Source organism: Maudiozyma barnettii (genome assembly GCF_903064755.1).
Source record: "Maudiozyma barnettii strain CLIB 1767 genome assembly, contig: KABA2_04, whole genome shotgun sequence".
In the NCBI taxonomy this organism is placed as follows: Eukaryota; Fungi; Ascomycota; class Saccharomycetes; order Saccharomycetales; family Saccharomycetaceae; genus Maudiozyma; species Maudiozyma barnettii.
Genome location: NW_024545241.1, coordinates 690,040 through 713,977, shown reverse-complemented (window position 1 = coordinate 713,977; position 23,938 = coordinate 690,040). Strand labels below are relative to the sequence as shown.

At 33.6% G+C, this 23,938-nt stretch overlaps 10 protein-coding genes across 10 annotated transcripts; 5 read left to right on the top strand and 5 right to left on the bottom strand.

The window, feature by feature from the left end:
- Window positions 1-409: 409 nt before the first annotated feature.
- On the bottom strand, window positions 410-3,334 carry EPO1 (Epo1p; the record flags this gene model as incomplete). Its single annotated transcript, XM_041550369.1, has 1 exon — window positions 410-3,334. One exon carries the CDS (start codon window positions 3,332-3,334, stop codon window positions 410-412), a length of 2,925 nt encoding a protein of 974 aa, XP_041406303.1.
- Window positions 3,335-4,026: 692 nt separating this feature from the next.
- On the bottom strand, window positions 4,027-4,383 carry PKR1 (Pkr1p; the record flags this gene model as incomplete). The annotated part of the gene is made up of 1 exon (XM_041550368.1): window positions 4,027-4,383. One exon carries the CDS (start codon window positions 4,381-4,383, stop codon window positions 4,027-4,029), a length of 357 nt encoding a protein of 118 aa, XP_041406302.1.
- A 718-nt stretch (window positions 4,384-5,101) lies between these two features.
- Window positions 5,102-5,374, bottom strand: NCW1 (Ncw1p; the record flags this gene model as incomplete). The annotated part of the gene is made up of 1 exon (XM_041550367.1): window positions 5,102-5,374. One exon carries the CDS (start codon window positions 5,372-5,374, stop codon window positions 5,102-5,104), a length of 273 nt encoding a protein of 90 aa, XP_041406301.1.
- A 2,950-nt stretch (window positions 5,375-8,324) lies between these two features.
- KABA2_04S06710 (uncharacterized protein) lies at window positions 8,325-10,103 on the top strand (the record flags this gene model as incomplete). The annotated part of the gene is made up of 1 exon (XM_041550366.1): window positions 8,325-10,103. One exon carries the CDS (start codon window positions 8,325-8,327, stop codon window positions 10,101-10,103), a length of 1,779 nt encoding a protein of 592 aa, XP_041406300.1.
- A 163-nt stretch (window positions 10,104-10,266) lies between these two features.
- ASI1 (putative ubiquitin-protein ligase ASI1) lies at window positions 10,267-12,264 on the bottom strand (the record flags this gene model as incomplete). The annotated part of the gene is made up of 1 exon (XM_041550365.1): window positions 10,267-12,264. One exon carries the CDS (start codon window positions 12,262-12,264, stop codon window positions 10,267-10,269), a length of 1,998 nt encoding a protein of 665 aa, XP_041406299.1.
- A 2,982-nt stretch (window positions 12,265-15,246) lies between these two features.
- Window positions 15,247-17,367, top strand: KABA2_04S06666 (uncharacterized protein; the record flags this gene model as incomplete). Its single annotated transcript, XM_041550364.1, has 1 exon — window positions 15,247-17,367. The coding sequence occupies one exon, from the start codon at window positions 15,247-15,249 to the stop codon at window positions 17,365-17,367; it is 2,121 nt and encodes a 706-aa protein (XP_041406298.1).
- Window positions 17,368-17,963: 596 nt separating this feature from the next.
- Window positions 17,964-18,641, top strand: SPC24 (kinetochore-associated Ndc80 complex subunit SPC24; the record flags this gene model as incomplete). The annotated part of the gene is made up of 1 exon (XM_041550363.1): window positions 17,964-18,641. The coding sequence occupies one exon, from the start codon at window positions 17,964-17,966 to the stop codon at window positions 18,639-18,641; it is 678 nt and encodes a 225-aa protein (XP_041406297.1).
- Window positions 18,642-19,318: 677 nt separating this feature from the next.
- Window positions 19,319-20,617, top strand: ASC1 (40S ribosomal protein RACK1; the record flags this gene model as incomplete). Its single annotated transcript, XM_041550362.1, has 2 exons — window positions 19,319-19,855; window positions 20,195-20,617. The coding sequence occupies 2 exons, from the start codon at window positions 19,319-19,321 to the stop codon at window positions 20,615-20,617; spliced, it is 960 nt and encodes a 319-aa protein (XP_041406296.1).
- Window positions 20,618-20,964: 347 nt separating this feature from the next.
- Window positions 20,965-22,383, bottom strand: MGR3 (Mgr3p; the record flags this gene model as incomplete). Its single annotated transcript, XM_041550361.1, has 1 exon — window positions 20,965-22,383. One exon carries the CDS (start codon window positions 22,381-22,383, stop codon window positions 20,965-20,967), a length of 1,419 nt encoding a protein of 472 aa, XP_041406295.1.
- A 497-nt stretch (window positions 22,384-22,880) lies between these two features.
- Window positions 22,881-23,924, top strand: KABA2_04S06578 (putative peptide hydrolase; the record flags this gene model as incomplete). Its single annotated transcript, XM_041550360.1, has 1 exon — window positions 22,881-23,924. One exon carries the CDS (start codon window positions 22,881-22,883, stop codon window positions 23,922-23,924), a length of 1,044 nt encoding a protein of 347 aa, XP_041406294.1.
- Window positions 23,925-23,938: the final 14 nt, after the last annotated feature.

The following is a 23,938-nucleotide window of genomic DNA, read 5'->3' as shown; positions in this document are numbered from 1 at the left end:
TATTATAACACAACTTCAAATATTGATGAATTAATCGAAACCACATTCAAGTAGTTGTTTTATCCTTTAACAGTGTTTTCTTTTTTAAAAATGAAACTTAAACATTTTCAGTTGTCTTTACCACGGACAAGTAAAACCTTGAAGCTCCCGCAATATTTTTTTCCTCTCTCAAATCGAAATTTATAAGAAAAAGGAAGCACTTTGTACGAAGGAAGTCGATCCCTTGCCATTTAAAGATAAAAATGGTTTGCCCTTAGGATAAGGATATTAAATCATACGAATTAGTTCATTAGGTAATTAGTGGTATATACATATTCATACATACGTCAATAAAAGTTTTTAATAATAAACGTAAACATTACGACGTATACTATTTTTTTTTTTGGGATAGATGGTTATAACTTGAAAATTAAGCTTCTACCTCTTGTTTCAAAGTCTCAATCTCGTTATCTTTCTCCTGTAACTTATTCTTTAACTCAGTTATTTCATTAATAAGTTCAATTGTGGTCGGTCTTGCATTCACTTCGCTCAGCAAAATCTGTTCTTCTGCGATGAATCTCTTCAACCTCTCATCATTTAAAGACTGTATTAATTCTAAAATCTTGGAGGATTTCTTTCTTAACTCACTTTCAAAATCGGATAAAGATATCGATGTATCTTCTCTCGATCCACTAAACGGATTAGATGTTTTTATTTGGTTGAGTTTTTCGCTTAACATGGTTTCCCTCTTTATCGACTCTCCTAATTCAGATGATAATAGTGTCATTTCTCTCATCAATGATTTATTTTGGGTTAGAAGGGACAATTGCTCACCTGTGATATGTATAGACTCAATTTTTCTATCTGTGGAATCCACATAACTTTCATTCAATGTGTTATCAAACAAGAAATCATCAATATTTGTAGTAGACGTGTTCTTTTTTTCAGATAATTCTTTCGGTTCCTTCTCCTTTTCAGCTGTGACTGACGACGTGATACCGTGATTACTTTGCTGTCTGTAGTCAAACGTGTCGTCGACATCATCTGCTTCATTATCTAGATTTAGCTTGACACCTGTTGATGTTGACATACTGGAAACTCTCTTGTTATTCGGTGACGAGTCGTTCGATGGCATAACCCTTAAAGTACTATTGACTGTATCTGTAACAGTACCAGCAGAAACATTTTTTTGTAAAGATAAAGATGATTCATCAAGTTTTGCATTCTCAGCAGAGGTCTCAGGGTTCCTTAAATCCTGAGCTGTCACAAATTCATGAGCATCTGATCCATTTTCAAGTTCGTATAATCCTGTTTGAACAGGTGCTGCAGGTATCCTTTTATTGGGCGAGCCACTAAAAGTAGACGAGTATGTCTGTGTTGATTCTCTATTTTCACCGGTTGTATTGTTTCCATTGAGATCTAATGATTTTAAACCAGACTCCAGCAGAGATGTCGGTCTTAATCCTAGATCGTCTGATTGAGGTCTATTTACAATTCGATTTGATAGAACCATATTTTCCTTATCTGATACAACTTGCTCAGAAGTATCGACAGACATATTTTTCTCATACAATTCTTTTTTCTGAGGATCTGAAAGTTTTAAGACATTTAATTTTGCTTTTGGCTGATTATCAAATAATATGCTCTCCTCTTGTTTATTTAGGTTAGGAAGAGGTGCCTTTACTTGCTCTTGACTATGCGTTGTTGCCACTGACGTACCATTTCCAACATAATTTATCTCAGATCCTACTGATGTCGGAGTAGCTAAGGAAGATGGATTATGAAAGTTGAATCCATTTGCTCCATTTGGAGGCTGCGCCCTTGATATAGGGTTTGCCTGCAAGGACATTGTACGATATTGATCTTGTGGGCCCTGTTGATTCTGCGAGTGGTTTTGGTTCAGATGTTCTTGTGTTGGTCCTCTAAATTGAGTTTCATTTGAATTATTATTGAATTTTTGAGCTTTCAATCTTTGCAAGTTTTGATTAGAGCTATTGGCTAAGGACATCGTCCGAGGTGGCTCATTGTTTTGTTGAGAAAACTCTCCTGATTGTTGTGTTGGTAATGGTTGTTGCCTTTGAAATTGTCCATTTGGACCATGATTCATAGTGAATTGTTGGGTTCCCTGCTGAGCCTGCATTTGATTGAAACCCGACGGTGGACCTGTAACTAATGAATTAGCTCTAATATTAGTTGTACTACCATTAGTATTATAATTCATATTTTGATATGGGAGGTTTGGTCTCTGTTGTTGCAGCTGTTGCAGCTGTTGCTGCTGAAGGTATGGATTCTGATTAGTTTGTAATGACATGGCTCTTGGGTTTGAGTTCATACCTTGTGTATTATTATTGGGACTCTGCATCATTTGATTCTGTTTAGCCATGGCTGTATAAGCTGTTTTCTTTTGATTTGTCATATATTTTCGGTATTCAGTATTGTTCATATTTTTACCTTCTTTTGTAACCAAAGTAGGAATAATTGGGGCTGTAGTGTCACCCATACCAAGCTTGTCACCTTTCTTGTAAGTGATTGTTGTTATATCACCGAAGGTCATTAGGGAACTTTCAGGTTCATCTAACAAAGTATCACCTCCATCATCATCGTCATCACCACCGCCTCCAATTCCATTCGAACGATGACCAGCGTTGCCTCTTTGAGCACGTTTCCCCATATTGAAACCTATTTGATGGCTCTTTCCTTTAAAAAAATTCGAGATAGATTTTTGATTTAAGGAGTATGCTTTCTTCTCTTGATGTTGTTGCTGTTGTTGCTGTTTTGTATTGTTATGTGCATTTTGATTATTACGATAGTTTTGCATTCTTTGATAAGGTTTCTGTTGTTGAGGAGATGGACTCATTTGTTGTTGAGGAGAAACAAACCCTTGTTGCGGGTATTGTTGGTTCTGCTGCTGTTGCGGGTACTGTTGCTGAGGCGAGGTATAGTACTGCTGATTTTGCTGATTTTGCTGATTTTGCTGATTTTGCTGGTGCTGGTTCTGTTGTTGTTGTTGTTGTTGTTGTTGTTGTTGTTGTTGTTGTGGAGAGGTATAATTCTGCTGCTGCTGCTGTTGTTGTTGTGGATTATATCCTTGCGTTTGCTGATAATATTGTTGTTGCTGATGATACTGTTGTTGCTGATGGTATTGCTGCTGTTGATGGCACTGTTGCTGTTGATTATAATCATTCATTTGTAATTCTTCTTGAGAAGATGACGATTCGTTGAAATTGATGGGGTTTTCCTGAGTAACATCAATATCACCGATATCACTATGTAGCAGATTGTTTCTCAATTGGGCTCTAGCTGTGGGATGAGGAACAGGACTTGGGCGCCCCATAAAATTATTCTGATTTTGCATCATTGTTGAGGAAACTGTACTGGTGCTAAGTGTTGACCAATTTCTAAGCAGATAGTAAATATAAGTATATGGGTAAGATTTGAATTAAAAACACAAACACTAGGGAATATGCAAGTGAACACAGCCGTAAACTTGATAAATAATAAAAGTTTGTTCAAAAGATAAATCCACTGACTGTTGCCATTCACTTCCTGATGTCTTTCTTGCTTGTTGTATATATAGTAATATATATATTGAATAACAAGGATATCAAACTTTACTTGTCAAGAAGTAGAAATCCGGTATAATATTTGATATTAAAGGCAAAAATAAAAACAACAGAACTTGAGCTCTATAAGTAAGTAATGAGGTTTTTGTCTCTCTTATTTCCTTATTTTATTTTTTCTTGCTTCCTTCAAATTTGATCTCTTCGGAGCGAAAGATGGAAAGGTATGTGGGTAAAAATGACATTGAGTCTGTCACTATATATATATATAGGAGGCTGTGATTTTTAATCAACCTACTGCTACAGATGTATTTATATCTTTATATTTATAGATTCGATGAGAGTCACATAACAATGTAATGTAATAATGCAAATGGGTTCATTTATGCTTTTTTTTAATGAGGATACGGAATAGTCATCCCTATATATATATATGAGAACTATGTTTAAGTATATGCGTGAGAACTTGATTGAATAAGTTAATTATTCATGCCTTTCTTGACTTGGTAGAGTTGCTCTTCTTCTCTGTAGCTGTAGTAGATGCTTTACTATCTTTACTTGGTTCAATTTCAGTCTCTTTTGTTTTATCTTCTTCTTTCTCTAATTCTTGATTAGATAACAATTCAGCAGATTTCAATTCTTGGATAAACCAAATGACTGTAATCCATAACAATGCAGCAATAATAAACAGCATAATAAAATGAATATTACCATGCGTAACAAAGATCAGCCATGCTAACGTGATTAATAAAGCTACAAAAGAGAGATGCGTGGCTAGTATCAATTGTGGAGAGGTACCTGGTTGAAAGACACTTTCCCATAGTCCCGTTATGAATGATGCCATGATGCCTATATATTCTTTTGTATTTTGGTCAGATAGTGTACCAACTTATAAGAAGAATTGTGCTTTATTATATACAGATATATGTATATATATATATATCTCTAGGTTTGTTATGGCTGCTTAATTAAAGATATATTGAAATTGTCAGTGCAAAAAGCGAAAAGATAAATTTTTAGCCGAGAGAACAAGAGACCTATGTATAAAAGTAGGGCTTTCTTTTCATTTTGTTATGAATATAGGTGTAAATATAGAAGATGAGGGACTTTAAGTGTCACTTAATCAGTTGCAAGTTAAGTATAGTAAATTCCTCTGCCATTTCTTCTTTTTTATAAAAAATTGTTGTTATTATTGTATTTATTTGTAATATATATATATATATATATAATACATAGGAATGTGGATGCTAGGATGTTTTTTTTCTTATTTTTTCATTTTCTCTTTTAAATAATTTGAATATTATACCAAAATGAAAACAGTATATATATAAATTGTTATATTATAACCAAAAATGTTTGTTTATAGAGATAGGAAAATAAGGGTTACAATTGTGGTAAATTCTGATAACTTTTACCAAACAATTAATGCCCTTATTTTCCCGCCTAGTTAACGTCTCTTTATCTTATTAATATTATCATTGTCTATTTTATTCTAATTAGTAGTGTAGTAGTGACTTCCAAAATAAATGTATTTTAAAAATTTGAAAAGATTAAAACTACATTTAAATGTTGGAACCTAGAACGAAGGAACCGACAATGGCAGCACCTAGACCCAAACCGTATTTCCAAGAGATTGGGTTAGCAACCATACCTGGAGCAGCATTCTTATGTTTCTTAGTAGAGTTCTTAGCAGTAGAAGAAGCAGAAGCAGAGACGGAAGATGGAGCAACGACAGAAGCAGATACTAGAGCACTGTTAGTGTGAACGGAAGAAGAACTAGCGTGAGAGGAAGAGCTGGAGTGAGAAGAGACAGCGGAAGAAGAAGAAGAAGCCATTGTTATAATTATTAGTTTATGTGAATTTAGGGATGTAGTATTTGTTAAAAGGTAAATATTGATTAGAGAGAAAAAGGAAAAACAAGAAAGAGAAATATAATTAATAATTATTATTTTTTGGGAAGTTAATTGATTACATTACCATTTATATATGTTTAATGATGATTCAAAATTCGAAATAAGTAAAAAAGAAAAGTAAAGAAAAGAAAAGAACACACATTACAACATTGGTACGTATTATTTTGATTTATTTGAAAAATACCTCTTTGAATGATATTCTTATTGTTCTTCTTTAACAATGTACTGTCCCACCTGCTGAGTTTTCAAGACTTAGACGTAGATAATACCCTGACACACACACACACACGCGCTACTTCCTGCATATTATTATTATTACCAATATTTGACTTTTAATTTTTAAACAAACATACAACTAGCACATTAATATTAGTAGGTCTTTCCTATACAACGTACAATCAATCAGATGCTGTCTTCCCCCTTTATTCTTTCCTTAGAGACTTAATAGTAATCATGAAGCGAAAGAAATACACGCTAATTACCAATATAAAATCCTTAATTGAAGGTCCAATATGAATATACGCGTTTTTCTCCCTACGTAATACAATGGATTTAACAGCAATTAAGCCAGTAACGTTCCAATTTCTATTAATAAAACAGTTCGAGCGCAACAATATTTCGCTCTTTCTCTTTGAGATATTTTCATTTCATTTCATTTCATTTTCATTTTTCGCTCCTTTTTTCTATTGGGTAACACACACACGCACAACTTGAAAAAAGACAGTGAACTCTTTCACTGTCACAAGGGGAGCAGTAGCAGCAGCAATTACACAACAACAACAACAACAACCAAAAAGTGACAGTTTCAGCTAAAATAGCTTGCTTGTGCATTCATTCCAATCATAACAATTAACATTATTTAGTTCAGTTCTATTGTCTATTTTTAGTTGCAATTTTACTATTATTATTAAGATATTATTATACTAATGCACTAGAATATTGCTACCTTTAGAGAAAATAAAGAAAAGGGCTGGACCTTATTACAAGGAGAGAGGTTACACACATTAAATTGAGTGGCTTTTCCTTTTCCTTTTGGATTCTGAATTGAGACTATTGCAAAACACCCTGATAGACCCGATATAGCTGTTATCTCTTTTCTTAAAAAATAAATTAGTATTTCACGCCGGTAATATAATTTATAAATTACCTCTGAAGAGTAGGTGACAAATTAGTATAAGCCATTATTTTTACGCTTATTTTAATTTAACTCACTCTCTGACTGCTAAAAATATAAACAACTTTTTCCTAAAGAAGACAAATTTTTTTTATAAGTACCTCAGTTAATACTGCCATGTTGTTGTTATTAAAGTATTTTACTTCGAATATGACTGGTGACTTTCAAATATAATCTATTATAAGTGTGTCATCTTACCTTTGTGGAGGCTGGTTTATCTCCCTTACTACTCTTGTAAACAATTTTCTTTTCTGTGTGTTCTATATCTACCAATTATTTATGCCACAACGAATCACGTTATTACCTAATGTAGATAATAAGTTATCTTAAAAAAATAAATAATATAATTATTAAGATAAACAAACAAACCCGTTATGGATAATCTCTCTATCTGATAAGAATAATATCATACTGTCTGTATACTGTGAAAGATGTATTAGCCTTTATTCTTATTATTCCTATATGAATATATTGTGAAATATAATAGGCGACAAGAGGTGGAGAATGGGAAAATTCAGTATTTCTTTTAACTTCCTTAACTCATACTCTACTCCATCACACACGCGCTATATTTCTCTGTTGTCTTGCTTGGAAATTATGCAATATTATTGTCTCGAAGTCTTAAAGACTATTGTACATATGTTTTCTGTTTAAAAGTTAAATAAATAATGGGTACATTTGAACCGGATAAAAACATCTTTTCCGATCCAGAAGAACCATATATACATTTGGTTTCTGTATTAATCTATTATTTAAGGCGATACAAATGTACATACTTCAAATTTAGTCCTCTTTCTCTTCTATTCACTATTGTTAAGTGTGATGTCTACATCCGTCCTTATAATATTCCACTTATTGAAACAATATATTAAGATATATTCGCTATACTTTTCTTTATAAACTTGGCTTTACGCTACACGATTGTCATCTGAACTATATATCGAACAACTGTGTCATCCCAATATATATATGCATACCATATATTGACCGCATGATGTTCCAGTCTCGTACAAAGTGATGCCACATGACCTCCAATTACGTTGACACGCAAGAGGTCACGTGCACTCTCAAAAGAAAAAAAAAGAGAGGGCAAGAGCAAGAGAGAAATCGCGCACAGACGCGCTCAGTAACAGTTTCTTGGTTTCTCTCTCTCTCTTATTCGAAGAAAAGTTCGTACACACCACCACCATGAGACTCATATTGTCTTAGCTCGTGCAACAGAAACAGAGTCAAAAATATGTATATAAAGGCCATCAAACGATTCCCAATTTTAATATTAATGACTGACAACAAATCAAATAAAAGTAATAATAAGAAGTGACAATGACAGAGGAAGTATGTTAAAGTTGAATACGCACACTTTCTATCATCTTTGTCTCTATGGTTTGGAAAGAGGACCCACCAACTTTTAAATTTTATGTAACCAGATGCCCCTGTGGGTTACATAAAATATTTTTTTGACTCCTATGTACTTTAAATGCTTTATTACTTTGATGATCTGTCGTTATAGATGAATGACTCCACATATACGCAACTACCACTTTGATATCTACTACATATATATATATATAAGTATTATTCTTGAACTCAATTGTTTTTTTGTATATTTTTGTCATAAACTCTCTGCTTTAAAATATATTGACAGATATTTCGAACATTAAAATTATAATATCACCACCACCAACAACAATAATAACAATGGCTCAAAAGACTGCTATTCTATCTGTCTACGATAAGACAGGTTTACTTGACCTAGCTAAAGGTCTAACCGAAAACAATGTTCGTATCCTAGCATCCGGTGGAACAGCCCGCATGATCCGTGAACTTGGTCTTCCTGTTGAAGATGTCTCTTCTATTACTCATGCTCCAGAAATTTTAGGTGGTAGAGTCAAAACTTTACATCCAGCTGTCCATGGTGGTATCCTTGCAAGAAATATCGAATCTGATTTGGCTGATTTGACCAACCAACATATTGACATGGTTGATTATGTCGTTTGTAATTTATATCCATTCCAAGAAACTGTAGCAAAGATTGGTATTACCATTCCAGAAGCTGTTGAAGAGATTGATATCGGTGGTGTAACCCTTTTGAGAGCTGCGGCTAAAAATCACTCTAGAGTCACTATCTTATCTGATCCAAATGATTACGCAGCTTTCTTGGAAGAATTGACTGGTAATCAACAAAATGAAATCTCTAGTGATTTTAGAAATAAATTGGCCTTGAAGGCATTTGAACATACTGCTACTTATGATTCTGCAATCTCCGATTTCTTTAGAAAACAATACTCTGAAGGTAAAGAAATGCTACCTTTACGTTATGGTGCTAACCCACATCAAAAACCTGCACAAGCATTTGTCACTGAGAAAGATAGTTTACCATTTCAAGTTCTTTCAGGTTCTCCAGGGTACATTAACTTACTAGATGCTCTAAATTCCTGGCCATTAGTAAAAGAATTATCTGCCTCTTTGAACCTACCTGCAGCTGCTTCTTTTAAGCATGTCTCTCCAGCGGGTGCTGCTGTTGGTATCGCTTTAACAGATATCGAGAAGAAAGTCTATTTTGTCAACGACATTGAAAACTTATCTCCATTGGCTTGTGCGTATGCTAGAGCTCGTGGTGCCGATAGAATGTCTTCCTTCGGTGATTGGATTGCTTTATCAAACATTGTCGATGTTCCAACAGCTAAAATAATTTCTAAGGAAGTCTCAGATGGTATTATTGCTCCAGGTTATGAACCAGAGGCTCTAGATATCTTGAAGAAGAAAAAGAAAGGTAAATACTGTGTCCTACAAATAGATCCAAACTACACTCCAGAAGGATCTGAATCCAGACAAGTTTATGGGATCACTTTACAACAAAAGAGAAATGATGCAATTATTAATCAATCTACTTTCAGAGATATTGTATCTAACAACAAGGATCTGACTGAACAGGCATCTATCGATTTAACTGTGGCTACTATTGCTTTGAAATACACACAATCTAACTCTGTTTGTTATGCTAAAAACGGTATGGTTATCGGTCTAGGTGCTGGTCAACAATCTAGAATACATTGTACAAGATTAGCCGGTGACAAAGCCGACAACTGGTGGTTTAGACAACATCCAAACGTTTTAGCTTTCAAATGGGCCAAGGGTGTCAAGAAACCAGAAAAATCAAATGCTATTGACTTATATGTTACTGGTCAAATTCCAACTGAAGAACCAGAAAAATCAGAATATGAATCTAAGTTTGAAACACTTCCAACTCCTCTAACTGAACAAGATAGAACCGAATGGTCGAACAACTTAAACAACGTTGCACTATCATCTGATGCTTTCTTCCCATTCCCAGATAACGTATACAGAGCTGTTAAATCTGGTGTCAAGTTCATTGCTGCCCCATCTGGATCTGTAATGGATAAAGCCGTGTTTGCAGCTGCTGATGCTAACGACTTGGTTTACGTTGAAAACCCAATCCGTTTATTCCATCATTGATAACATAAAATAAAATAAATTAACTTATATACTTATATCAAAAATAATAATAATAACGCTCACGTCATGCAATTCATATCACATTAAAGTTTGTAGTTTCATAAGTAACAAATACGATTACATTTTGCTTCCATAGAAGCTTCCTTTCTTTGGAAACATCTGATTAATTAGATACACTCACAATTTTACTATAACCATCCACAGGTCTTCTACAGCAAACACAAGTGCTATATCCTCTTAATGCCAAAGAAATTCTACATGCATCACACATTGCAAAACAATTACAAGGCCATAGAACAATCTCTCTCTCGTTTGTTTTACAGACTGCACACAATAGGTCAGCCTCTGAATGAATGGTATCTGTATCCTTTTTGGCATCCTGAGCCCTGAGGACAGAAAATTTAGACCTCGTTATTCTTTCTGCATGTGTCAAATGGAAGTTAAATATACTTTGCAACGATAGAAACCATCCTACATCTTTTTCGGGTGTTCTTAAATCTAACATACCGATTTGATTATCTAAACTGACCTCGGTCAATTCTTCATTTTTATTTTTATTACAGTTTCTTTTATCATTAGACTCATTAACCTGGCATTTTTCATCTACCTGTTCATCCTTATCTACAACAAACAAAATATCATCTTCAGCTAAACTATTATCTGGGATATATTCACTATCATCTGATAAATTTTCATCAGAATTATCCATATCATTTTGTAATAATATCCATGCGGAATGTCCATCAGCAGAATTATTATATGCTTCTGTATTCTCTTCACTTTCTTCACTTTCTTCACTTTCTGTGTCATAAGCATATTCGGCTTCCTCGCTTATAACTTTTTCATACTTTTCTGATAAAGACGTTTGTAACGGTTCGTTATTTGATTTAGTTTTTGACCTAAATCCATAAAATAAACGAATTACAAACTTCCATAGTAAATTCGCAATTGAATAAAATGAAATTCCTTTTTTAAGCCAATCCCATTTTTTCGCTTCTTCATCAAGAACATCGCTATTACTTTTCTGTTTCATTGAATCGAGTTTATCATTCTTTAGCCGTTCTTTAGCTTGGAATAATGTGTCACTAATGGCATAGTTGCTATGAATCTTATTTGGAATATTAATATTGGAGAATTCTCTATGCATTGATTTACCTCCTGAATTTGTTCCTGCACACAGTAACATTGCTAATCTTGAAATAATTGTAGAAAAGTCCTCATCACCTTTAAAATTTACATGTGTAGTCCAATTTTGCATGAAAGAATGAAACTTTAAGTCTTGTAAATTACTATGATCAGGATTTAAAGGATCAAATCTTATTAAACATGCTAAGAAATAACAAACAACCGAAACTAAAATAATTAGAATACCGAATAATTTAGGAACCTGCCTGAACTTAGTAGAGGACGATATTGCTAGCGGTCCATCTTTGTAAACGACTCTTCCCAGATATATCAAATAACCAGTATTTAATACTGTGCTACCAATCAGTCTCCATCTACGAACATTAAATATATCAACTAGATGTATTAGTATCCTACTAAGCATTGCCACAATACAGTCAGACATATATTCTTTAGCCATTATGTGTTCCTGATCAAGACTCTTCATACTATAAAATTGGATAGATAATTCGAAGATAGTATAATCTGAGCTCTCTAAAGGTATTTGACCCGACGACACTGATGTTACTGTCTCAACAACAAATGACCATATTATGACGTAATACATCTTCAGAAGAAAGTTATTCATATGGGGTATTTCCCAATTACTTTCAACCAAGTATATCATTGTAACCATTGGGATAATAACAAAAAAATGCAGAGTTGACCTCATCCATCTAGGAAGTCTAAGAGGATTCTCACGAGTCCTAGAATTTGGTAACATGGCGATTCTATTAAGTAGCAAAGCAGCAGCAAAACAGACTATAGCGTAAGCACTGAAAAAAAACCCAAGGACATTTAAGAATTGTCGTAGACCTGTACTATATTCTGTTGCTTTCTGTGCCTGTTGATATTGTAAACTGACAGCTCCTGAAAAGGATCGAACTATTCTATAAGGTGTGTTGATGACCTTTGCAAAGGACGAGTTTCCCTTTAAAATGTGGTGACCAGTTTGGTTTAAATAAGGTATTGATGCAAATGTATTATTTGCTACCATCCTTGAGTTTTTATTTTATTTATAATGGAGAATTGTCACAGATGAACATCTAATAATCGTAGTTTATATATTATTGTGAACTTATCTCTAAATTGACTCTATTTTGAATTTGTAAATTTGATTAAATTTTTAGCTATCCAATAATAAATAAAAGTATCAATATCCTTTAATAAAATTCGAAAAAAGAAGAAGAAGAAGAAGAGATGGCAATCCAGTTAATAGCGATATCTCGGTATGGAGACTTATCTTATCTGTAGACCTATATCTGACCTTCATGTTACATATATCCTTAGCAAGACCCTATTGTTAGCATTCGTATTTTTCCAAATTCTTTCCTTTCCGAAGAGGGCGTTCTCTGAAAACAATTATAGTAAACCAAGATGCTCAACAAAACAGTGTCGCTAACCGGAACACTATGGTATACGAGAACGAACCCATTTGTATCTAAAACTAAAAGAGTTTTGTAAAACGATATAGACTGTCACATAATAAGAATACATATCCTTGTTTACATTATGGATGTAATTTTTCAAGTGATAGCTACATAATATTTTTAAACATAAACAACAGACAAATTGAAGTATGGATACGTTGTTGATTGATTGATTGATTGTTTTTTTGCAACATATATCAGTATTCGAATAGCACTGAATTTTTTTTTCTTTTGAATCAAACAAATAATACTGATCATTATTTGAACGATTTTAAACAACATATATGAGCTTCAATGAGAAGCATTACTAGAAATGTATAACATGTAAACAAACGATTGATATGGATGATCGAGGTTTTTTTTTTGGTAAAGTTTGATGATTATGAGTCGTGATAGTAAATCTCATGGACTTACATCCGTGTTTGACCTATATATGGTGAATTTTTCAAATTGAAATTGACATTTAATTAGCGGAAAGGATACAGTATGTCGATCTAAGAAAATTATTATCAAATAAAAGCAAATATGATAGAAACACGAAATAATTTTCTAATCATACTTTTTATTATGAAATAAAAACAAACTGTTTTACTCATCCCTCTTATTTCGTTAACAACATATCAATAATATGAAAATATTTAACAGTACAAATCAATTATCTACTTTAGTGAGTTTATTTATTCTAAAATGAAAATACATAATTTTGATACCATCTCTTTTCAAAATATTTAAAACAACAACAATAGCATAATTTTTGTATCAATGACTTCTTACCAATTCAAGTATCAAATATCCTAAAAGAAATATGATCCCAAAAGAAATATATTTCTAAAGTCCAAAAGGAGTAAAAACTAAACATGACAAAAAGAGCTCTGCTATAATAAAATATGAAAGTCTGGCAACATAAAAGTAAACATATCAAAATAGCCATTAATACGTTGTGCTGAAGTAAGACTGCCATAACATTCCAATTGTACTTGAATTCAATCTTGAATTAACCAAAGGAGAATGCTTCCGAGTAGAAACATCAGTAGCTATAACACAATTAATCGGACAAAAAATCAAGTAAAACCATAAATATCACGTGGAATAAATAAACAACATAAGAAACACCTTTTTTCTCCAAAAGGAATAAGAGGAGTTTTTGTTACTAAGAATATAACCACGAAAATATACGACTACTCCTTTTACGGTATTCATGTATGTATTACAACCCAAACAAGTCATTCACCTTATTCTAAGAAGCTCAACATCTCCTACAAAAAGGGAATATTTCCTTCTACTCAACAGTAAGTTGAATAATATGTTATTACTTGTATATCATTGCATACAATGATAAAAATAGTTCTGTAAACATTCCATGTTTACAAAAAATGGATTAACATTTAGATACACACATAAATCAAAAAAAGCTAAATGTATTCTTAATAGGGTTTGAATTGTACAAATATGGCATTTAGTCATTCCTGATAAAATCATCATATTCTCCTCGTCATTAAAACATTTTTTCGGTGAAATCGTTTTTTCTTTCTTCTTTGGTTTCATTTTTGCAGGGGGAACCCCGGAGAAGTAAGGGAACCGAACAGCCGCTTCGTTGGTATCGGTTTCGTGTTTTTTTTTTTGGCGTATACTTTGCTTTAAGTGAATATATGCATCATGCATTAGAGGGGTAGAAAAATATTTGTACGGTATTATGTCAGTTCAGAAGTATTGTAAATTTGAGATCTCATTCGTTGTTTATCACATTTCATATTTTTGCACATCCTTATTTGAAACAGATTTACATAACATTTTCTCGTTAAAGAGCACAGGGATGCAGCTGTGCATATTGGAGCCAAATTAAACGCAAAGGAAAAACACGTCCAGATCTTGGATCTCGAAAATCATAAGTCGAAATTAAAAGAAAATGTATCGTCCCATTTATTTTTATCACATGACGAACCGATTAGTTAATTAGTCACCTGCCGTTTCGTGTCGAGACTTATGTTTTACATCCTATGATTTGGTTTTTGTATTACTCTCTACAATTTGGTAGATATTCCGCACTATATTCTTAATTTTGATTAGAATTTTTGCCCATTATGGTTATCACCTCTATATTTAGGTTGTGTTGATGTGGGTTATCCGCACCGTAAATCTTATGAAACAGCTTATTTTTTGCATGCATTAGTTATAGTATGGTAATTTTAGAAATTTGTTTTGAGTATGGTTCATCCCTCATTATTTTAATTTGTTTTACATGATCATAAGATTTAGTTTTACTAGTTTTGGGGTGTATTATTGTAATATCTGTTGAGTATGCTTTTGTTTACTCTGTAATAATTGAGATAATATTAGAAACACAAGAATAAAGATATTTCAATTTCTCAATACATTTAAGAAATTTTTGAGATATATAAAGAGATGATAATTATCATATTTCTTTCAAATTAAATCTTCTCATTTCCAATCTCTCTATATTAGAAAATATAAAAATCCCCATAAAGTATCCTCAATAAAGATATATCTATTAAAGAAAAACAATAAATATATACTTTAAGTCATTCGCTATGGTTAATACCAAATCTGCTTTATTCACAGCAGCCTGTGTGCTGTCTATGTTTACCAGTTTTACTCTGGCCCAAACTTTCACCGGTAACCAAGTCTTACATGGTTTAACTTATTTCATTCTACCAGTTAGTGTCACTTCTGGTTCTAATTTAATTATTCAATCTGGTCTATTCCACAAGTTCTGGGTTAGTGTCACTAACAGAGGTGGCCTTTACATCTGTGAAACTAAATCTTCTAACATTGGTATGACTGTCATGACTTTAGGTAACACCTTCAACTATGGTACTTATGTCATCGATGACTCCTTAGCTGCTACTGGTCTAATTTACGAATCTTTCGGTGTTGAATTCTTCAACTCTGGTGACTTCTTCCTAGTCGGTAAGAAACCTTTCATCATTGGTTCTCACTACAGAATCTGGGCTGCCAGTTTCCACAACTCTGGTTTGATGGCTTTCTATCAAACTGGTACTTCTGACCACTGGTCCTCTGTTGAATTGGGTCCAGACACTCTATTGGATCTATTACACATTACAAACACCGGTACTATCTGTCTAAAGAGTGTCAACCTACACGCTAGAGTTGCTTTCGAAGGTGAAACCGGTTGTGTGGATGTTGGTGCTTATGCTACATTGACCATCAACCACTTGATCTCCAGATCTTTGAAGTCTCAAACCATTTACATGTCTGATGAAACTTCTGTTGTTTACATTAAGTCTCTATTAGGTTTAACAAGTTTGACCATTAGAGGTTTCGGTGGTACCAACAGAATTTACTTTAGACTAACCATGACTTACTGGACTTACAACAATGTCTCTGGTATTCTAACTGTTATTGATGGTCTAAACTTATTCAAGATCGACATTGGTCCAAACTATAAATTCGACCAATTCCACAGAGTCACCAGTCACTTGAAATTAGGTTCCGGTATTACTTACATCCCTGACTCTCCAGATTCTTCTAGACCAGAAAACTGTCGTGAATGTATTCCAAACCCAACTTGTGACGATGCTTTGAACGGTAAGTCTTCTGTTACCACTGCTTCCAACTCTTTCACTAACACAGAAGTTCCAGCTCCATACACTACTACTTACACTGACGCTACTACTACCGAAACTCATTTAGTTTCTTTCTACTGGACTACTGACATCAATGGTTCCTCTTTCATTGTCGAGACTATTTACACTTTAACTGGTGAAGGTGCTTCCTCATCTATCGATGGTGCATCTACCTCTTCTCAAGTTTCTTCTACTGAATCTTCTTCTGTTGTTGCTTCCTCTGATGCTTCCTCTTCTGTTGTTGCTTCCTCTGCCGTTTCATCTTCTGTTGTTGCTTCATCTGATGCTTCCTCTGCTGTTGATGCTTCCTCTCAAGTTTCTTCCTCTTCTTCTGGTTCTCTATCTTACTACACCACCACCAAGACTGATGCAACTACCACTGAAACTCTAGTCATCTCTGACTACACCACTACTGATAACAACGGTAACACCATCACGATGGAATCTACCTACACTATCACTGCTTCTCAAACTCCATTGACTACATACACCACTACTGTTGTTATTGACGGTACAACTTCTGTCTATGTTGTCTGTGACTACACTACCACTGACGCTAACGGTAACACTGTCACTCTAGTTTCATCTTACCCATGTATTGCTGAAGGTACTGCTACCACTTACACTAGAACTATCACTGCTGAAATCTGTACTTCCACTGTTGTTGTCTGTACTTGTACTTCTACTAAGTCTAACGGTGAAACTGTCTCTACTTTGACCACCTACCCAGCTACTTACACTCCAACTGACATGTCTGGTAACTCTTACACAACTACTGTCGTTGTTGGCGGTACTGTCACTGAAGTTGTCGAATGTGATTACTTAACCACTGATGCTAGCGGTAACACTTACACTGCTCACTCTACTGTCGCAGATACATCTTTGACTACTACCATTACCAACACCTCTGTTGCTACTAAGACTGCTCCAGCTGTTGTTGTTGCTCCAAATTCTGCTAATAATGCCGATGCTTCCCATACCATTGCTTCCTTCGAAGGTTCCGGTGCTATTATCAAGGGTTCTTTGATCTCCTTGATCTCAACTTTCCTATTCTTGATGATCTAATCATCAACCCTTTAGGATTTTTTTGACTTTCACTTTTATCGATCTGCTAAAGATAAGCTACACGATCGATTCTAATATAGATACCCCCATTTAATAGTTCTCATGTTTCAAGCTATGAGAATTTATTCTGTTCGTTAATACCCCTTTATATTTTTGTAATTCAAGTCTTATTGAATAATAATATTTAAAAACTACATAATATTCATAATAAACATTTCAACTTCTAGTTTAAATTTTTTTTTAAAATAACAATAATTTTTGTAAATATTACTGTTGAAATGAACATACTCTTTCAGCCTTTTTAATTATAAATTATTAAGAAATTAATTAACGTTTATTATGTATTTGTTACATTATCAAATGTGACCTTTCCAATTTCTGTTGTTTAACGATCTTTCTCCTTTTTCGCTCCGAGATTTCGAGTTTCGCGAACCAATTTTTGTTTAATAGAAACAAATTAAAAAAGGTAAACAAACAAATAAGTAAATTTTACATCAACGAGATCATCGGAACAAACAGAGAGTAAAGTACATCATCCACAACTCTCGTTATACTATCATACTCATAAAACCAGTCAGACTACCACATACTACAAAATGGAAAACCTAGATCAAGAATTCAACCTTTCACAATCAATAAGCTCCATTGCAGCTCAAAGGGAAAAATTTAACACTAACAATGTACAAAGTTCTTTGAATGAAATAATGGATGCTACTGTAGGAATCGAGCAAGAAAATGAAAAGTATTTGAAAGAGGAAGAAGAAACACTTTTTAAACTTCAAAAGAAGGTTAAAGAGCAGCAAGAGACAGTTGAGTCATTAAATAGAGAATTACTAAAACTTAAAGAAGATACAGATTCAATTCTACAGCAAGATAAACTTATGGATTTAGTAGCTGAACTGGATTTCATTGAAAAGAAAAATCTTCAGGTGAAAAATAGTAATGATAAGAGGATAAATGAATTAGCCGATCAATACAATAAGGATGGTGAGAATTCCCAAACTCCAATTGATACAATAAATTTAATTGATAGAGATGAAAACGAAGCAGCTCAAAAGATATTAGAAGATCCAGTATCAAGGGCAAACATCTTAAAATTGAAGTTGTTTAGATCATTAGGCGTAGTCATAGATGTGAAGGCCGAACAAGTATTTATCGAGGAATCTGATAAACTAGATGTGTTAATGTTAAATGAGGGTTACAGTAATTACTTCAAGACTAAATATATATGGGAAAGGATTAAGACAAATAAGGATAAATTAGATGTAGTGTAAATATTATATGGAACACATCAACTATGTTAACAAGTTATGGTCATCTGGTATCCAAATGCCTTGAACTTCTTTTGAATTATTTTATTCATGAAATTACCATAAGATAGGTTATTACATTATTACTGTTTTCTATATTATTAAAGTGATGGGTAAATACCCTTTAAACCATCAGAGAAGAGTCAAATAATCACTTAAAATAAGAACTCTAAACCCTAACTGAAGATCGGGACATTTCGTAATAAGCGACTGGGGAACGAATATCTAACTTTAGAAAATGTATGGGTGTAAAAATATTAAAACTGTTTTTTTGATTTATTTTCCTGTGGATGTACGGATGTTCAAGTCGTCATAAAATAATAACTATGGTGCGTTCTATAGTTTACGCTGGAAAAGGGGTCCCTACAAGCGAAGAGTTCAGAACGTTTGGTGAAATAATATATTTTTTTTCGATGACCACGCAAAAAAATTAAAAATTGAAAATTTCAATAGCTAAACGGATAGACTCAAAGGACACTTTCGAACGCAAAGTATTTTGTAAATATTTGTTATTTATTATTTCTTTAAGAGGCGTTTAGTTTTTTTAATTCATTATTTCTTGTCACTTTGAATTTATTTATTATTCTTCATAAATATTTCTGTTAGTTATAATAAACTAACTAACAATCACACGAATAGCAATGGCATCTAACGAAGTTTTAGTTTTGAGAGGTTCTCTAGAAGGTCACAACGGTTGGGTTACTTCCCTAGCCACCTCCGCTGGTCAACCAAACCTACTTGTCTCTGCTTCCAGAGATAAGACTTTGATTTCCTGGAAGATCACTGGTGAAGACGGCCAATTCGGTGTCCCAGTCAGATCTTTCAAGGGTCACTCTCACATCGTCCAAGATGTTACCCTAACACCAGATGGTGCTTACGCTCTATCTGCTTCTTGGGATAAGACTCTAAGACTATGGGAAGTCGCCACTGGTGAAACTTTCCAAAGATTCGTCGGTCACAAGGGTGATGTTATGTCCGTTGCCATTGACAGAAAGGCCTCTATGATCATCTCTGGTTCTAGAGATAAGTCTATCAAGGTCTGGACTATCAAGGGTCAATGTCTAGCTACTCTTCTAGGTCACTCCGACTGGGTTTCCCAAGTCAGAGTTGCTCCAAATGAGAACGAAAATGACGACACCGTCACCGTTATCTCTGCTGGTAACGATAAACTAGTTAAGGTATGTTTTAACTTTTTTTCAATTTTTTTTATTCTTTTTTTTTTTAATTTCCTATCCTCCAAACGATATAAAATTAAAATATAATAATTCTGTCATATGATGATTTCTATATTTGCTACTTCAGAGGAGACGATCTATCTCCAATGAGACATATTAATTATCACCAAGATCTCTGATGACAATTTTAATTATTTTATTTTATTTTGTTTTGCGTTGCAAAAAACGCTTGATAAGTGAAAGTAAGAAAATACTAAGAATAATATCAATTTTTCTGAATACAAATTTACTAACAAATATTGAAATACATTTTTTGAAATGTTTTCATCCAATATGAAATAGGCTTGGAACTTGAACCAATTCCAAATTGAAGCTGACTTCATCGGTCACAACGGTAACATCAACACCATCACTGCTTCTCCAGATGGTACTCTAGTTGCTTCCGCTGGTAAGGATGGTGAAATCATGCTATGGAACCTAGCTACCAAGGATGCTCTATACACCTTGAACGCTCAAGACGAAGTCTTCGCTCTAGCTTTCTCTCCAAACAGATACTGGTTGGCTGCTGCCACCGCTTCTGGTATTAAGATTTTCTCTCTAGACCCACAAGCTCTAATTGACGACCTAAGACCAGAATTTGCTGGTTACAACAAGGCTGCTGACCCACACGCTGTCTCTCTAACCTGGTCTGCTGATGGTCAAACTCTATTCGCCGGTTACACTGACAACGTCATTAGAGTCTGGCAAGTCATGACCACTAACTAAGGATTTTAAAGTTTAAAATATATTTATATATAGTTTTCTCTTTTATCTTTTTTTAGTCTTCTTTAGGTCATATAATACAACAAAAAATCCATTCTTTTTTGAATTATAGGATATTTTAATAATACATTCTGTAGCATAGTAATCAATAAAAAAAAATTAATAACTTTTAATTAAGTGTTTTAAGATATTTACTTCGTCGTAATTAAATACATTAATATAATAATTATTTTACTATTCTGTTCATTACCTAAAGTAAAAGGCAGAAGTCGAAAAGCTCATGGCCTCTTACTGTTCCAGAATATATTGAGTTTTTACACTATTAATTATATATTACGTTGTCCTACATTTTATTGACATGTATCTGTACTCTTATCCAAAGAGTTATTGTGTTCTTTAAGATCCTTTGCCTTCTTTAACTCACCTTCTGCTTCCTTCAACAACTCTTCAAAATCAGTTTCCTTTGCTAACGATATAGCATCTGAAAGGTGGCGCTCTGCTTTGTTTAGAACCCCGTTATGCAGGTTAAGAATTCCTTTACCATAAGTCGACAATGCAATAGCTTGAGGGATGGCAGTATCTAACTGATCCTTCATATGGTATCGTAGTTTATTATGATCGTTAGAAAACTTTAATATAGAATCATAACATTGGTTAGCCATTTGTAAACACGTATCTCTATTTTTCCTTAAATACCTTAAGGCTTTTACCACTTTTTCATCTTCTATAAATCCTGGATCTATCTTACATTTGCTATCAATTTGAAAGAGGTCAGACTCAAACTTTTCCGCTTGTAAGTATAACAACGCACCCAAATTTGCTTGCGCTAATAAGATTTGACCTGGTGGCATATCTGCCATAATCATCCATTGAACAGTAGTCATCTTACAACTTAATGCTGACGGAACATCTTTGGCTGACAAACAATACGCAGTGTACAAATCCCTAGCTGTAAAAAATTCTTCTTTAAAGGGTTCCCATGCACTAGTATTCTTTTGAATGTCCATAATCATATAACCATCTTCATTAAATTTCAGATTTTCATCATTAACGAAAGATTTAAATTCTGAACCATTAATTGGTTTACCTTTCACCAATTTTTCTGCTTTTTCTCTCTTTGAGTCGAAAAACTTTTTCAATTCAGGTGATCTAATTAAAATTTCCTCTTGGGCAAGTAACAAATGAGCTAACAAGTTTCTTTTACCTATCTCTAAATCTTTATTCACTTCCAATGATTTAATCAAAACTCTCAAATCCTTTCTAATCAACTCAGGTCTCATCTCGTCTGGTACTACCCCTGGAGTATTCAAGGATTCAAAAAATCTATATAACATTTCCAAGTAAATATTTTTCGCATTTTCATGTAAATCTAATTTCTCAAACATTTCTGCAATTTTTAATTCTATCCTAGTATACTCATCACTTAAAGGATTAACTTTTAAATCTTGTAATTTATTTAATACTTCAATATATTTATGAAGAGATTCTGTATAGTTGTAATTAACATTGCTACTTTCATCCCATACAGCTTGTTTCAAATAATTTTCTAAATGAGTAGGATATCTATATCTATCACTGTAATAATTAGCATATGTGTATGGGGATAAATAGGTTCGACGAGAATCTCTATATTTTGATAAGTAATAAGCGGTACCAAATGTAACAGAGACGGCGCTCCCAACACCAATGATCCACCTCTGATTTTTACCCAACAATGCATACTTCGATCGCAAAGAAGAAGCAAATTTGGATAGAATACGACTATTCATATTTGTAGACACTATCTTCAAATTGATAAAATAATGAAATCGAACAAAGTAATCACACTTCCAAACTTTCTCCTATTAAAAAAAAAAACAGTCAGAAAAAAATTGGTGATACCACTAGAAAATCCAATTCTATTATTTTGAGAGATTCTGGTCAAAGTTCAAACCTATTACAGCTCCTAGTTATTGGAGAAATTACCACTTTTTCAAGAGATTCGGTTTAATACATTATTCTTATTTAACGGGTGAAAGAAAGAAAAACATTCAATATTCAAAAAAGAGCGTCAAACTTACATATTTTCTTAACGCATCGCTTTTTTTGTATTATACATAAGGAAAGTATAAGATATTCACATGTTTAAGGGTAGTCAGTAATTCTTCTTTATCTTTAAAATAACAAACATCCAAGCAAGTGTATATGTATTTGACTTGTTTCTAGATATTGGAGTAAGTGGTACGCTGTCTTATAGTATACATAGTATACAAAAGAATCGGGTAGGATGTGTGGTAGATACGCGCTATCATTTGATAGCGATGAGTTACCAGTTGCATTTGGTCAGTGGGGTATTGACATTAACTTAAGAGGAAACAACGTTAATTATAAAGACTCTGATAATATTGGAGATTCAGAAAATGATACATCTACTAGCGTTAATTCTAACATGTTACACTATGACAAATCATTCAATGTTGCACCCACTAGTAGAGCCCCTGTATTAAATTCCAAAAACGATGATGTACGTTACATGAGGTGGGGGTTAATTCCTCATTGGTCTAAGAAGATTGGAACCTTTAAAGGGTACACTACTTTCAATGCCCGCATGGAAAACTTATTATCTAGTAAGATATGGCACGGTTGTCTGGGTTGTAGACGTTGCGTTGTTCCAATCAGCGGCTATTATGAATGGTTGGTGAAATCACACGATAAAAGTAAAACACCTTATTATTTAAGAAGAAAAGACCACAAAATACTGTTTCTTGCTGGTTTATTTGATTATAACGAAACAGAACAGATGTTCTCATATACTATAATCACTGGTCCTGCTCCCGAAGGTCTCAAATGGCTACATGATAGAATGCCTTGCGTCCTTGAATATGACTCTGATGAGTGGAAACAATGGATGAATCCTGATAAATTGAAATGGAATCAAAAGGAATTAGATAATGTGTTGACACCTAGCTTTGACGACCATCTCTATAGAGTATATCAGGTAACTAGAGATGCAGGGAAGGTATCTAATAAGGGACAGTACCTAACAAAACCAATATTAAAAGAGGATAGTGATCGTATCAAAAAAGAGGAAGGTAGCATAAGTATAAAGAAACAAGATGAAGAAGATTCCAAACTGGGTTTAATGTCTGTAAAGGAAGAGACTCCAATGGAAAAAACTGAGCTGAAAATGGCATTAAAGAGGGAGTTGTCGGATGATCTCAAACCAAAAAAGCCTAAGAGAAGAAACATAATGGACATGATAAGACAAAGTTCAAATCAAAAGGGCCGTAAAAGTCGTGAAACAGATGTGAAGAGAGAAACTCCATCTTAAATCAATTTTCATTT